The 15478-nt window shown below is 53.0% G+C and overlaps 1 protein-coding gene across 1 annotated transcript in view; it reads left to right on the plus strand.

Annotated features, from left to right (window-relative positions):
* ADAMTS14 (ADAM metallopeptidase with thrombospondin type 1 motif 14) overlaps positions 1-15140 on the plus strand; it is a 129645-nt gene extending 114505 nt beyond the window's left edge. Inside the window, exons 21-28 of the mRNA XM_060126946.1 lie at positions 98-178; positions 3612-3775; positions 6592-6760; positions 7196-7328; positions 9178-9385; positions 12195-12324; positions 12433-12543; positions 14243-15140. Coding sequence (XP_059982929.1) covers positions 98-178; positions 3612-3775; positions 6592-6760; positions 7196-7328; positions 9178-9385; positions 12195-12324; positions 12433-12543; positions 14243-14736 — 1490 coding nt within the window. The 3' untranslated portion in view covers positions 14737-15140. The remainder of the gene's footprint in view (positions 1-97; positions 179-3611; positions 3776-6591; positions 6761-7195; positions 7329-9177; positions 9386-12194; positions 12325-12432; positions 12544-14242) is intronic.
* Positions 15141-15478: the final 338 nt, after the last annotated feature.

Genomic DNA, 15478 nt, shown 5'->3' on the forward strand with positions numbered 1-15478 from the left:
CTGGGTATCTGTGAGGAGAGGGGGTGATGGGGGATGCTGGCAGTGGGGCTACCAGCTCAGGATGCTCATGGTTTTTCTGGATCTTCCTCTGTGGCAGGAGCTCTCAAGCTGGTGCAGATCCCAGCAGGTGCCAGGCACATCCAGGTTGAGGAGCTGGAGAAGGTCCCCCACCACATTGGTGAGTGCCAGGGTGCCAGGAGATGGGCAGCCAGGCCCTGGGACCTGCCCTCGGGTGTGGGGGGAGCTGGGAGGGCAGAGGAGAGGATTCTAATGCAGAGGGCATTTCATGAGTTCGAATAATGGGAGAGAACCCTTTTTTTTTTTTTTTTGGGTACGCGGGCCTCTCACTGTCGTGGCCTCTCCTGTTGCGGAGCACAGGCTCCGGATGCGCAGGCTCAGCGGCCATGGCTCATGGGCCCAGCCGCTCCGCGGCATGTGGGATCTTCCCAGACCGGGGCACGAACTCCTGTCCCCTGCATCGGCAGGCGGACTCTCAACCTCTGCGCCACCAGGGGAGCCTGAGAGAACCCTTTTTTATTGATTGATTTTTATTTATGTTGAAATGGGAACCTGCTCCATGGTTCAAATATCAGAAGGTATGAAAGGAGATCCAGTGAAGATTCCACCCCCAGCCCACAGCCCCCATGGGCAGATTTCTGTGGGGGGTGATGAAAATGTTCCGGCGTTAGACAGTGGTGATGATTGCAGTCACTGAATTGCATACCTTGAAAGGCAGAATGGTTTGGTATGTGAATTAATCTCAATTTAAAACACGTAAGCATGGTTTGGCGGAGGCTCCTGGCGAGCAGGTGGGCAGAAGGCCTCTGCCCGCACGCTGGGCTGTGGCTGGGTTCCCCCACACTCGTCTGTGCTCAGGCTCCTTACTGAGGGCATGTGGGCTGTGATGTCACTGGGTCTCAGCATGTCACAGAGGCCGCTCTTACCCACTGTGGCCACCAAGTCACCCTGCTTGTCACCAGCTTGTCATAAACGCGAACCCAAAACCTAACATCTCTGGGCAAGCTTGTATATTACAAAAGTGCTGACTTTTCATATTTTTAGGTTATTATTAAAATAATACAAAACATTTTAAAAGTCTCCTGGAGAACTTGCACTCCCTGGAGCATACATCTGCATTAGCACAGCTGTAAAAATTCCTAACCTGCTCTGGAGGGCACCTGAGTGTAGTCCAAGCAGGCATAAGGCACAAGGGGAAACTGATGCGCAAAGTGGCTTGTGGGCCCTCTGTGTGCCCTCATTCACTTGCAGGGTGAGCCAGTCTGGGCCTGGGTCTCCCATCTTCTACCCCGTGCCCCTGCCAACTGCACCTCTGCACAGGGGGTGTGAGACGGGAGGGCTTTGGCTTGGCCGCCTCCCTGCCCACTTGCCTGTCTGGCTGTGGAGAATTACGCCTGCACAGGGACAAGGAGAGAAGGTCATTTACCCCTGGAAGAGGATGGCTGCTTACAGACACTCCTCCTACTGCACCCCTACAGATGATTCCATAATGTCAGCAGCCCCTTGGGCCCCTGGCCAGCCCCTTCCACCCACGGCCCCCCAACCCCGCTCAGATGTCCAGCCCTTCCAAGGAGCTAGATGGGCTTATAGGCAGCAGATGGACTTCCCTGGAGTCGGGGCAGAGGCTCCTAGCACCTGTGGCAGGCTCTGGGCAGGCACACTTGCTGTGTGTTTGTGGGGTGAGGGTTAGAGCTCTCCGGGAGCCTGGGGGAGAGGGAAGCAGCACTGAGACCTGTCATCAGCACAGGTTGTGTGATCACACGTGTGTGAGATCCGCAGCGGCCCTGGTGTAAATGTGCAGAGTGTGTATGTGGGAGTGAGTGTGTGTGTGCCCGTGTGTGTGCACACGCGCGCTAATAGGGTATGTACTCTCTGGAGAAGCCCGGGACAGGTGGCAGCCTTGGCAGTGAAGGCCGAGGCCCTGGTCCAAATGTGTGAGGCGCTCCTGGAATTCGGGGTCACGGACTCTGAAAGGAAGTGAAGGGAAGACAAGCCGTGCTGTTAATACCCACCGTGTGGGGGGCCTTGAGCTGGCGCTTTTCATTCGTTATCTCGTCGGAGCCTCATGATAACCCTCTTGTTATCCCATTTTGCAGTTGAGGAAACTGAGGCTCCGAGAAGTTAAAAGAGTTGCTGGAGGTGCCGAGTGGGTCAGTGGTAGGACCTGGGCTCAGAGCTGGTAGGGGGTGGTGGAGATTCCAGCCCACCACCCCCAGGAAAGCGGGGGGTACATCCAGGGACCAGGGACAGCAGTGGTCGTGAGCTGCGGAGGCAGACAAGGGCCTGAGGAGATGCTCAGCTCTAGCCTGGAGGGTCTGGTGATTCTGGGGGCTGGCAGAGATCAGGTTGCGGGAAAGGAGGGGGCGTCTCTCTTCCCACTCAGCAGGGAGGCTGGCCCTCCGGAGAGCTGGGCTACCAGCCTCTGTGTGTCCAGGACAAACCCTTGCCCCTCTCAGGGCCTCTGATTCCCCATCTGGATTAATAACAGCACCAACCTCAGGATGCGTGTGCGGACCCCACTGAGGCGGGAGCAGAGTAAACAGCATGTGGTTCATCCCTGGATCCTTAGCTCTTATAATTACACCAGGTGGGGACACCCTGGGGCTCCAGAGCCTTTGCCATCCCCACCTGGCTGGGGGCTCGGGTCCCACGGTGCAGCCATTCTCTGACCCCTGATGCCTCCAGGGTGGATGAGGCTGTAACTCGGGGGCCTTTGCTAGGGTGTCTGCCGCTACACACCTTCCGCCCGCCGGTCACCCAGCGCCTTTCAGTTACAAGTTGTGAGTTACTCGCTGACTGGGACTTTAAGGGGGAAAAATGAACAGATATTTTTTATACTCCGGCTCTGTGCCAGGCGCTGTGCTGGGCCAAGGACACTGAGATGGCGGAGGTACACTGACAGGCTATGGGAGAGACAGGATATCTGTAATTGCAACAGTGCTAAAAGTCAGGGGCTGATTTGATGACAGTAATAGTGCCTACCATTTATTAAGTGCCAACTGCATGCCATGCACTCTGCCTAGTTCTTTATATATATGAACTCCTTTGATTGTCCCAAGAGCCCCATGGCAGGGTAGGTGGGCAAGGGATACTGCGATTATCCCCATGGGGCAGCAGCCCTATGAGCTAGGTAGAATTACCATTCCCATTTTACAGATGGTAAAACTGAGGCAACACAGGGAGGCTAAGTAACTTTCCCAGATCAGTCTGGCTCCAGAGCCTGTACTCTTAGCCTCTATGCTCTGCTGTCGAAGTTGTAGGGAGGGCAAATCCCTGAGGACTGGACAATCAAAGAAGGCTTCCTGGAGGAGGGGAGAATTGTGCTGAGCCTTAAATGTGGGTGGAGATTAGTCGGGCAGGAAGAAGGGGAGACAAAGTGAGAGGAATGGTGTGTACCAGCGTCCAGAGGCAGGGGTGCTATGTGGGGGCAGTGGGATGATCCATCGGACTGGAGAAAGGCTCAGGTGGGAAGGAGTGACAGGTGGGCAGGGAGCCCCTAGGGGCCCACTGGGACGGCCTTGAAACCCCTGAGGTGTGGCTGGTGCTCCTGTGGAGGGGAATAGAAATCTGTGTGACCCTCTCCCCATGGCCAGCGGTGAAGAACCAGGTCACAGGCAGCTTCATCCTCAACCCCAAGGGCAAGGAACCCACGAGCCGGACCTTCACTGCAATGGGCCTGGAGTGGGAGTACGTGGTGGAAGACGCCAAGGAGAGCCTCAAGACCAGTGGGCCCCTGCCGGAAGCCATTGCTGTCCTGGTGAGTCCCCACCCTGCATGGTGGCCCCTGCCCCCGCCCCCCGCTTGCTGCCCCAGCCCAATCCCCTAGCTCACCGTCTCTGCTGCTGAGCCAACGCAGGCCTGGTGGAAATCCTCCTGTTCTGGTGTCTTCAGGAGCCTGGGCAAGGCCAAGATGCCCTCTGTGCTTCGAGGCTGGGAGGATGGCAAGTGAGGAGGAAAAAAGAAATGGTTGTCTCACTGTCTGATCAGAGATGCCCCACACAGGGTGTCTGTTCTCCTTAACACGGGGTCAGAAATAGGGCCCAGGAGGAGCTGGAGGGACCTGGGTTGGTTCCCCCATTGTTCTGCCATCATCCAGTATCCAGTTGCATTATGGCTTTGCCAGCAAGTGAGTCCAGGAGTCCAGTGGCCTGTGGCCCAGGAGTGCCGTCTGGCACTGCCAGCCTCCTGAGGGGGGGATGGGGCCACTGTCCCAGCTGAGGCCCACCTCTGCCCACACCCCCTCTTCCTAGACCATAAGCCAGGGCTTATGGAGCAGGGATTGTTAACTCAGGAGACCAGACCGGGAGGGGCTCTATTGGCACCGGCTGGTGGCAGGGAGACCTTCTACAGGCTTTGTTCCTGGTGCTACCCTCATTAGTCAGGGAGGTCCTAGAGGGCAGGGTCTGAAGCCTATTGATGTCAGCATATTAATTCAATCCAGCGTGTGCTTCCTACTCACCCTATATTTGTTGTCCACCCGTACACCCATGGCTGATTAATTTTCAACGAGAGTACTAAGACCATTCAGTGGGAAAAGAAGAATCTCTTCAACTAATGGTGCTGGGACAACTGGATATGCACATGCAGAAGAACGAAGTTGAACCCCTGCCTCACACCGTATACCAAAATCAGCTCAAGATAGATCAAAGCCCCAAGTACAAGAGCTAAAACCTTAGAACTCTTGGAGAAAAGAGAGGGATAAATCTCATGATCTTGGATTCTTAGATATGATACCAAAAGCATGAGCAACAACAACAAAAAAGAGATAAATTGGTCTTCATGGAAATTGAAAGCTTTTGTACATCAAAAAAGACGTTTTGAAGAAAGTGGGAAGATAACCTGAACAGACTGGGAGAAAATATTGGCAATCCTATATGTGATAAGAGTTTCTATTGTAGACCATCTTCTAGAGTCAGGCAGTGTGGGTGAGCAGGACAGACGAGCAGACATGGTTCCTGCCTTCATTGGAACTTAGGTGTGTGGGAAGGAGAATCACCGATGGGCACACAGGCTGTTCTCAGGCCTGGCACACAGTAGCTGCTTAGCTTGAGTTGTTTTTTTTTTAAAAAAAATCTTTATTAGAGTATAATTGCTTTACAATGGTGTGTCAGTTTCTACTTTATAACAGAGTGAATCAGTTATACATATACATATGTCCCCACATCTCTTCCCTCTTGCATCTCCCTCCCTCCTACCTTCCCTATCCCACCCCTCTAGGTGGTCACAAAGCACCAGCTGATCTCCCTGTGCTATGCGGCTGCTTCCCACTAGCTATCTGTTTTACGTTTGGTAGTGTATATATGTCCTTGCCACTCTCTCACTTTGTCACAGCTTACCCTTCCCCCTCCCCATATCCTCAAGTCCATTCTCTAGTAGGTCTGCGTCTTTATTCCCGTCTTGCCCCTAGGTTCTTCTGACCATTTTCTTTTTTAGATTCCATATATATGTGTTAGCATACAGTATTTGTTTTTCTCTTTCTGACTTACACTTCACTCTGTATGACAGTCTCTAGGTCCATCCACCTCACTACAAATAACTCAATTTCGTTTCTTTTTATGGCTGAGTAATATTCCATTGTATATATGTGACACATCTTCTTTATCCATTCACCCGATGATGGACACTTAGGTTGCTTCCATGTCCTGGCTATTGTAAATAGAGCTGCAATGAACATTTTGGTACGTGACTCTTTTTGAATTATGGTTTTCTCAGGGTATATGCCCAGTAGTGGGATTGCTGGGTCATATGGTAGTTCTGTTTTTAGTTTTTTAAGGCATCTCCATACTGCTCTCCATAGTGGCTGTATCAATTTACATTCCCACCAAGAGTGCAAGAGTGTTCCCTTTTCTCCACACCCTCTCCAGCATTTATTGTTTGTAGATTTTTTTTTTCTGTTTTGGAGTTTATATTATTTTGCTGTTGCTATTTTTATTTTTTAACATCTTTATTGGAATATAATTGCTTTATAATGCTGTGTTAGTTTCTGCTTTATAACAAAGTGAATCAGTTATACATATACATATGTTCCCATATCTCTTCCCTCTTGAATGTCCCTCCCTCCCACCCTCCCTATCCCACCCCTCTAGGTGGTCACAAAGCACCAGCTGATCTCCCTGTGCTATGCGGCTGCTTCCCACTAGCTATCTATTTTACGTTTGGTAGTGTATATATGATGATGGCTATTCTGAGCGGTGTGAGATGATATCTCATTGTAGTTTCGGTTTGAGTTTCTCTAATAATTAATGATGTTGAGCATTCTTTCATGTGTTTGTTGGCAGTCTGTATATCTTCTTTGGAGAAATGTCTGTTTAGGTCTTCTGCCCATTTTTGGATTGGGTTGTTTGTTTTTTTGATATTGAGCTGCATGAGTTGGTTGTATTAGCCTCAGTTTTGCCATGTGGCTACAGGTCTGAAAGGCCTCGCCAGTGCGTGCTCAGTGCTGCCCCTCCTGGCTCTCACTGGTTCTGCTTCTGACCCCACATCCTCCCCTTTGACCCCTCCTCCCCGGTCTCCCTATGCTGGCCTTGCTTCCCTGCTCTCCAGTCCTTTGCCACCTCATCTGTCTCCCTTCAGGTGCTCCCCCCAGCTGAGGGTGGCCCCCGCAGCAGCCTGGCCTACAAGTACGTCATCCACGAGGACCTGCTGCCCCTTATCGGGAGCAACAACGTGCTCCTGGAGGAGACGGACACCTACGAGTGGGCACTCAAGAACTGGGCACCCTGCACCAAGGCCTGCGGAGGAGGTACTCGCTTGCCTGACTGCAGACGCCTTGTGGGAGGAGCGGGAGGGGTCGGGGCCCTGACATCGTCTCCACTTGGCATGTCCCCGGCTCGTGCCTCAGTTTCTCCTTGAAGGTCTCTGGGGTGTGGCAGGGTGCCTGGGCTGGGCTGGGGGTGCTAGAGCAGTATCCGGGGCAGGTCCTCTGCCCTGTAAGGGCTCACCAGCTGCGCGCAGAGACAGCAGCCCACGTCCCCACCTGTGCTATACCAGTGACACCTGAGATGGGCTGGTCAAGGACGGCTTCTTCAGAAAGTGACTTGGGGATGGGAAGATGCAAAGGCACAGAGGGAGGGGGGATTGGCTGCAGTCTCTCCAGAGCTCACTGTCCCTGAGGCTCTGGGCAGGACAGTGGGGGCCTGGTGAGACTGACCCCCACGGCAGGCTGTCCTCCCTTCAGGGATCCAGTTCACCAAGTACGGCTGCCGGCGCCGACGAGACCACCACATGGTCCAGCGGCACCTGTGCGACCACAGGAAGAGGCCCAAGCCCATCCGCCGGCGCTGCAACCAGCACCCGTGTGCCCAGCCTGCGTGAGTGCTTTCTGGGGGAGGGACAAGAGGCTGACCGCAGACCCTCTCTCTGCCCTGACGTCAGGACAAGGGGCGGGTGAGCCTGCTTCCGCCAGCGCTGGAGGGTGGAGGCGCGTAGCCCCCGCAGCCGGGACTTCTTGAGCAGAGAGCACCCACACGCCAGCCTCTGCCCATGGCCCGCATGGCCTTCCTTGCCCGTCCATCCCCTCTGGGATTTCTGCATTAACTTTCACTCCCAGAAGGAGGAAGATGCTGCCTTTGTTCTGCTCCTCCCAGGATTATTTTACAGATGGGGAAGCTGAGGCCCGATCTGGGGACACAGCTTTCCCTCAGTGATCCAGGGGGTCCATGCAGGTGAAGAGGATTTCAGTGTTTCCAGGCCCTAGGCCAGGACGCTGTCTACCAGTTCCTCCCTGCCCAGTCATCTGGGGCCCAGGGATGCGGTCTGGCCTTCCAGCGCCCAGCTGTGGTCTAGCCCCTGATTGGGATTCCCTGGCCTGAGGACACAGGCTCTTTTTGAGCCCAAGGTCATGTTCTTGGGGTTACTTGGAGGTGGCTTTGGGGAGAGGAGAGAGCTATAATCTGTGGAGGATCGATGTCTGGTCTCTGGGCCTGTTGCCCAGCTCGTCCTCAGCCCCAGCAGGCTTCTCTAGTGGCCCCCAGGTAGGGCTGAGGGTGGCTGGCCAGTAGGAAACCATGAAGAGCTGAGTCCATCCTCCTGCCTCCCAGGAGTCCTCCCAGGGTTGGGGGGTTCCAACTCAGCCTTGCTGATCCACAGCAGCTCTGCTCCCACAGGGTAGAGGGACCTCAGAGCCAGGGCGGGAGCTGCTGACCGGTGCTAGAGGCTGCCATGGCCTCCCTGTGCCCGGCCCAGGCCACGATCCCCAGCCCCCTGGCTCTCCATGGTTCTTTTTTATGTATTACTTTTTATTCAGACCACTTTGCCCACAAACATCTGTGATCACAGAGCACGCGGGGCTAACTCTTCCATGACCCCTAGCAGGTCACCCCACCCCGGCTTGTCTCCTTATCTGTAAAATGTCAAATGAAGTTTCGGGGCTTTTTGTTTTGTTTGTTAAGGGAAGGGGTTGGCTAAAGCCGTCGTTTACTAAATGATGCCTCAGGAAACAGAGGGGAGTGGGAGTTGGGGGCTGCCCCTCCCTCCACCCCACCAGAGCAGTTTTGCTTTTGTCTAACTCTTCCAGTGGGCGCCTGCTTAAGATGCTGCTGGAAGTTGCTCTGTGGCTAAAAGACGCTTGGAGACTAGCGGCTTAGCTGCTCAGCACCAAAGCTCTGCAGGCACTGACGGTGATGATAATAGTGCCTGCACTTATGACATGCCTACTGCATGCCATGCACTCTGCCATGTGCTTTACATATACAGGCCCTTTAATTGTCCCAAGAGCCCCATGGTAGGGGCTTCTACTCTGCAAGCTGTGATTTTCATCTGTTTGTGCCCGGCTGAATGTCAGCACCTAGGACAGTGCCTGCACATGCTAGACACGCAAATATCCATGAAGTGTTGAAAGAATCCTGATGTAAAGATGGGGTAACTGAGGCTTAGAGGGGTTAATAGCTTGTCCAAGGACCTGCAGGGTGTCAGGATTTAAATATGCATTATACCCATTTTTCAGATGAGGAAACAGAGGAGAGCATACGTGACCTCCCTAAGGCCACACGCCTGACAGCTGCAGAGCCACGTGGGTGGCTGGCTTGGCCCCCAAGCATTCTGAAGCCCAAACCATCTCTGTGGCTCCTGCCTTTGGTGGTTCAGGGAGTGGGAGTGGCCCCGGGAGGAAGTGTCCCATAGTCCTGCCTTTCCTCCACCTTTCTCCCTGTCTGTCTCCAGGTGGATGACGGAGGAGTGGGGCACCTGCAGCCGGAGTTGTGGGAAGCTGGGGGTGCAGACTCGGGGAGTGCAGTGCCTGCTGCCCCTCCCCAACGGTACCCACAAGGCCATGCCGGCCAAGGCCTGCCCCGGGGACCGGCCCGAGGCCCGCCGGCCCTGCCACCGCGTGCCCTGTCCAGCCCAGTGGCGGACGGGAGCCTGGTCCCAGGTGAGCTGTCCTCAGGGCGTGGGAGGGGCTGGGCCGACAGGCGCCTTCCTTGCAAAGTCAAGGAAGAGGAGGGTCTGGGTGGAGGAGCTGCAGAGAGATCTGGCGCTCCCTGCAGGCCGAGTGTTTCTGGCTGAATCCCTCTCCCCACATCTGATCTGATTTTTCTCAAAACTAAGTCCAACGGTATGCTGGGCCATGGTTTTGGGCTTGGCCTTTATATCCATTCACTATCAGCTTTGACCTTCACAGAGTTGGAGGCCTGGGCTAATATCCCTGTGTTACAGATGAGCAAATTGTAAGACATTCTTGTATTAAGAAATATTTACTGGGACTCCCCTGGATGTCCAGTGGTTAAGACTCGGCACTTCCACTGCAGGGCGCACGGGTTCAATCCCTGGTCGGGAAACTAAGGTGCCAAGTACGTTCCAGGCACACTGTACTAAGAATGCCTGGAACCCACTACCAACCAGAGAGACCTGATTCTTGTCCTCATGGTGCTTACAGTCTAGTGAGGGAGACATAAGAGACAAGTACCAATAACAAAAGCATTTACAGGTTGCAGTTGGAGCTGAGCAGAAGTAAACAGGGTAACATATCAGGGAGGGCCTCTCTGAGGAGGTGACATTCGAGCTGAGACCTGAGATGTGAGCCATATGAAGACCCTGAGACAAGAACAACCTTGCCATGTTCCAGAAACCTAAAGGACATTGGGACTAGAGCTTAATGAGAGGGGCAGGGCTTACACGACATCTTTGGAGAGTGGGCAGGGGGTCAAATCCTGCAGGGCTTTATGAGGAGTTAGAGTTATTCTAAGAGCAGTGGGAAACTTGAAAGGTTTTAACGTGTATGTCACCAGCTCTGATTTCAGGTTTAAAGATCACTCTGGCAGCTCTGTAGCAAGTTCATTGCTGGGAGGCCAGGGAAGAAAAAGGCAAACAGTAAGAAGGTTGTGGAATAGTCCAGGGGCCACAGGGAAGTTTTTTCAAGTTTGGGGTTTTTTCTTAAAAACGCGTTTGATATGAACCTTGAAGACATTATGTAGAGTGAAATAAGCCAGACACAAAATGACAAATACAGTATGATTCCACTTATGTGAGACACCTAGAGCAGTCAAATTCATAGAGAGAGAAAGTAGAAGTGTGGTTGCCAGGGACCAGGGGAGAGGGGAATGGGAAGTTAATGTTTAATGGGCACAGAGTTTCAGTTTGGGAAGAAGAAACCGTTCTAGAGATGGATGGTTACACAGTAATGTGAAAGTACTTAGTGCCACTGAACTGTACACTTAAAAATGGTTATGATGTAAATTTTATGATCTGTATATTTGATTACAATTTTTAAAACCTCATTCGATCATGGAAATAAGCACAATGATGTTTATTGTAATAACAGAATATCAGGAAATATTCTAAATATCTATCCATAGGAAATTGGACCCCCCCCAAAAAACCCCATGGTCTATTCATGTAATAAAATACTATACAGCAAGAAAAATGAATAAGCTTGAACTGTACTCATCAATATAGATAACCCTCAGAAAAATAGGTGAGAAAAAGCACTGAAGTATGAAGAAAGTAGCCCTACCAATGGGGATACCAATTACTTAAAGTTTAAAAAGGCACAACACGGTATTTGAAAATGTACCAGAATACTGATCTACTAAAGTTGCGAGTGGGGGTGTTTGAACAGGCGTTCATGACCAACTTCCTCATACCTTCCTGTAGGCTTGAAATATTGCATAATACAGAGTATTTTAAAGAACTAAAAATCCCCACACAACCTGTGCAGATTTTATATTCTTCTCCATAATATATAGCTTTATTTGTTTGAATATAAACCAGAAAGACCGCTGACCCATAAAGGGCCCCTTACGTAAAACAGAGAGGTGACAGCTGGTGGGAGATAGTTGCCCCTGTAAGATGGGCAGAGCATTCCAGAGCTATTGCTGTTTGTAATTATTCCTCCTGGGGAGATGAGCCGTCTTTGTCCCACTGTTGTATGTGGCATGTGACCCTTGTGTCTCCCTTGCTCATCACCTGCCCTGGTATGAGAAGTGGACCTTTGCAAGTCCTTTCCATCCCGCTAGGAGAGGCTGTGCTCAGTGCCTACAAACCCAGTGACCTGGTCACGTGGGGCACCCTTGCTTTTCCTGAAGCCACTGCACCCCTTTATCAGAGTATGTGGGTTCCAGGGCGTGATGTGTGTGGCAGCCCTTTCAAATGGCCTTCTGTTCCTTGTACCCACACCTTTTCCTCTTAGAGAAGAAGACACTTTTGAGCATGTCTCTACGAGCTGAGTGCTGGAAACAAAGTCATTGAATGTCAGAGCTAGAGGGGTCCATGGTGACCCCATCACCCAGCTCTCTCAGCTTAGCCGTTGTTACAGTCTGGGTTCCTACATCCCCTTAACAAGGTATCATCAAGTGCGTGGACCTGCCTCAGGTCCCTTGGGCTAGTGGATGGCGGCAGGGTGATACACAAAATATTTAAGGACACAGGCACAGGCCAGACAGAGTGAACACAAGCAGTAGTGCTGGAATGGGGTCCCACAGGCCCCCTCCAGATGGTGGGAAGGTTCAGGGGGTTCCAAGATCAGGGCAGTGGCTCTTTCCCACCTGGTACAGGAGTATTTGACAGTTGCTGTGCTGTCCTGGAGAGGCTGTTGAGAGCAGTCCTTGCATGTCCCTCTGGTCCAGCAGAGACTTGGCACCCTTCTCTGTCCCCTTTCTGTCCTGGGCACTGGCTGGACTGCAGAGCTCACCGCCTCCTTCCACTGTCTCTCCACACCCCCCGCCCCCGTCTCCCCACGGCAGTGCTCCGTCACTTGCGGAGAGGGCGTCCAGCTGCGGCAGGTGGTGTGCCGGGCCAACGCCAGCAGTCTGGGGCAGTGTGAGGGGGACAAGCCGGACACGGTCCAGGTCTGCAGTCTGCCCGCCTGCGGAGGTGAGCCGGGTAGGATGGGGGTCCAGCCCAGCTCCTCTGGCCTAGACCTGAGGCCCAGCTTGGCTGGCTTCCCAGCCCAAATACTAGAGCTGCTTTTCCCCCTCACAGAAAATCTCCAGAATTCCACAGTGGGGGCTGACGTCCGGGAACTTGTGACCCCAGACGGGGAGTGGGTGCCACAGTCGGGGCCCCTAGATCCCATCAACAAGATATCATCAAGTAAGTGTATCTCTGGACCCCACCCCCTCCCCATTCTTCCAGTGTTCACGGCATCGTGGGCATGGGCCGTGCAGTGGAGTGGACCCGGCTTCCCGTCTGTCCACGTGACCTTAGCCTCTTGGAGCGTTGGATTCCTCAGCTGTGAGGTGGGGATGATGCTTATATTGGTCCATGACTCCTTATCTGCAGTTCCAAAATATTGAAAGCTGCAAGTGTCCCCCTAAATTTGGTGCAGACGCACTGGGAAGCAAAATCTGAACTGAACTAACGAGAGATTAGTTATTCTTTTGCTACGGAAACATTGCCGTATTTGGTTGCAAGGTGACCTCCAGTCTCCACTGGGGACGTTAATGTAAATACACTGAATGTTACTCTTCTAACCTCAGAAGTTCTGAATTATGAACCGTATCTGGTTCCAGGATTTTTGGATGAGCAGTTGTAGTTCTGAGCTCTCTTTATAGGGCTGTTGAGAGAATTAAATGAGATAATGCATGCATTCCTGCTTAGCAGTCAGCCAACAGCAAATATAGTAGCAGCCATTTCTCTCTGCTTCATGATCAGGAGCCCAGCAGCTCACCCTCTCATCTTTCCATCCATCCACCCATCCATCTAACCACCCTTCCATCCATTAATAAATATTAACTAAGCACCTACTATATTACCAGGCTCTATGTTCTGTGCTTCCTTCCTAGGTTCCTTCTCTGTTTCCCTTTCTTACCTTCCCAAGGACCAGGGTCTGACAAGATGAGTAGCAGAAAGATCCCAGACCCAAACTCCTAGTTAGAGGATCAGTTGGCTGTGTGACCTTGTACAAATTCGTGAAACTCTCTGAGCTCAGCAACCTCATCTGGAAAATAGATGGGTCTGATTAAATGTCCTCAAAGGAACTTCCGGCTCCAGTCTTGCTGCCGCTCTGCTCCTGTGCTGAGGCTCAGGCTGTTCAAGTGCTTGGGTTTCCTTTCCTTTTCCTCTGGGAGCAAAGGGGAGCTCTGATTCTGACCCTAGAATTCTAGCGCCATCTAGAGGCCACTGGCTTTCCATTTTCTCTAGTCTCTCTCCTGTTCCCCTAAGCCAGCACCCTACCTTTTCTCTCTTCTCTTTCTCTCCCCCTCCTCTCCTCTTCCCTGTCCCCCTCCTTTTCTCTTTCCCTGGAAAAATTAATAGAAAGCAAAGCTCCTGCCTTCACATCGTCTGGAGAGACCTACCTGAAGTTATCACAGAAATGCAAAAACATTTTTAGATGACATTTGAACAAAAGCAAACAAAACTAATATAATGAGCACCCCTCTATGCCAGGAACTTTACAAATGCTACTTACAATAATAATATTATTATTCATTGGTAAATGTCAGCATTATCCCCATTTCACAGAAGAAACTGAGTGTTGGACAGTTTAAATGACTTGCCCGAAGCCTTGCAGCTTTTTAGTGATAGAGCCTTGATCGGAACCTAGATCTGCTTGACTCCAAATTTGTTGGTGGGGGGCTTACTGTTCCACATGCGTACTCACCAGGGGCAGGACGTTTAAGCTGCTCGTCACAGTGTGAGTAACCCGGGCATCTGCCTGGCCCTGGCCAGAGTGGCTCGGATTCCTCTGGGTTGATTGGAAGGTGGTGAGGGCGGGAGGTGAGGGCCGAGTGGGAGTTGTAACCTGGCTGATGGGCGTCCTCCAGCATCGCTCCTTGTGCTGTGTGTGCAGCGGAGCCCTGTGTGGAGGACAGGTCCATCTTCTGCCAGATGGAAGTGCTTGGTCGCTACTGCTCCATCCCCGGCTACCACCGGCTGTGCTGTGAGTCCTGTACCACGAAGGCCTCGGGCCCTGATGCGAGCCCGGACCCCAGCCTGGCCTCACCACCACCCTTCTCCACTCCTGGGAGCCCCTTCCGAGGACCCAAGGCCCCTCCAGAGGCTGTGGAGCCCACTGTGGGACCAGCGGGATCAGACGGCCATCAGCATGGCCGAGCCACACAGCTCCCAGGACCTCTGGGCACAAGCTCCCCAGTGAGCCAGCGCCGCTTTGCTGCCCAGAAACGGAACCCTACAGTATTCTGGGGCACTTCTCCTAGTGCCCCCCGGGGACTGCCCTGGGGCTGGGCTGGGGCCCCTACACCAGTCTCTGAAGATAAGGGGCAGCTCAGGGGAGACCCGAAGCATCCAGGCACCAGCCTTCCCACCACCTCCCCGGTGACATGAGCCTCGCCTTGCCCATCCCTCCGGTCAAGTTTACACTCTCTGTGCTGCCCCAGACATCCCGGCTCAGAGGACACACAGCGGGGCCGGGGCAAGCACGGACTGCCTTTTAAATTATTTGCCTTCTTATTGTTCTAGTTTGGGGCTGTGACACTTTTCACCCCATGAAGTGGGTCTATGAGGAAGAAACAGATCAGGGAAAGCCCTAACCGGAGATACCTCAGCAAGCAGCCCAGGTGACCGAATCGAACCTCTCAGGGGCTCCTGGCTGTCTCTCCTGCCAGGACTGAGGGCCAGCTAAGTCCCCCCAAAACACACACACACACACACACACACACACACACACACACACACACACACACACACACACACACACACACACACACACACACACACACACACACACACACACACACACACACACACACACACACACACACACACACACACACACACAGCCACCGGGCCTCACACTGCCTCCCTTTGCCAGAAATTGTGGGGACCCCTGTGGAGACCCCGGGTACCAGGCTCCTCTGCCAAGAGGGGCAGAGCAGGGCCGGGGAAGGTCGGGGGACCCCTCACGGGGTGGTCCAAGAGGAAGTGGGCTGGGGCCCAACGTGGTCGTGAGGCTCCAGCCGCAGGGCTAGGGTGGGCGGGAGGCCAGTTCATCTCAGACCCAGCTCTTCATAGCGAGAGCTCCAGACAGCTCCTCTGGCCATGGCCAAAGGGCAGAGTCCACCTTGCA

The sequence above is a fragment of the Lagenorhynchus albirostris genome, chromosome 16 (assembly GCF_949774975.1).
Source record: "Lagenorhynchus albirostris chromosome 16, mLagAlb1.1, whole genome shotgun sequence".
NCBI lineage: Eukaryota > Metazoa > Chordata > Mammalia > Artiodactyla > Delphinidae > Lagenorhynchus > Lagenorhynchus albirostris.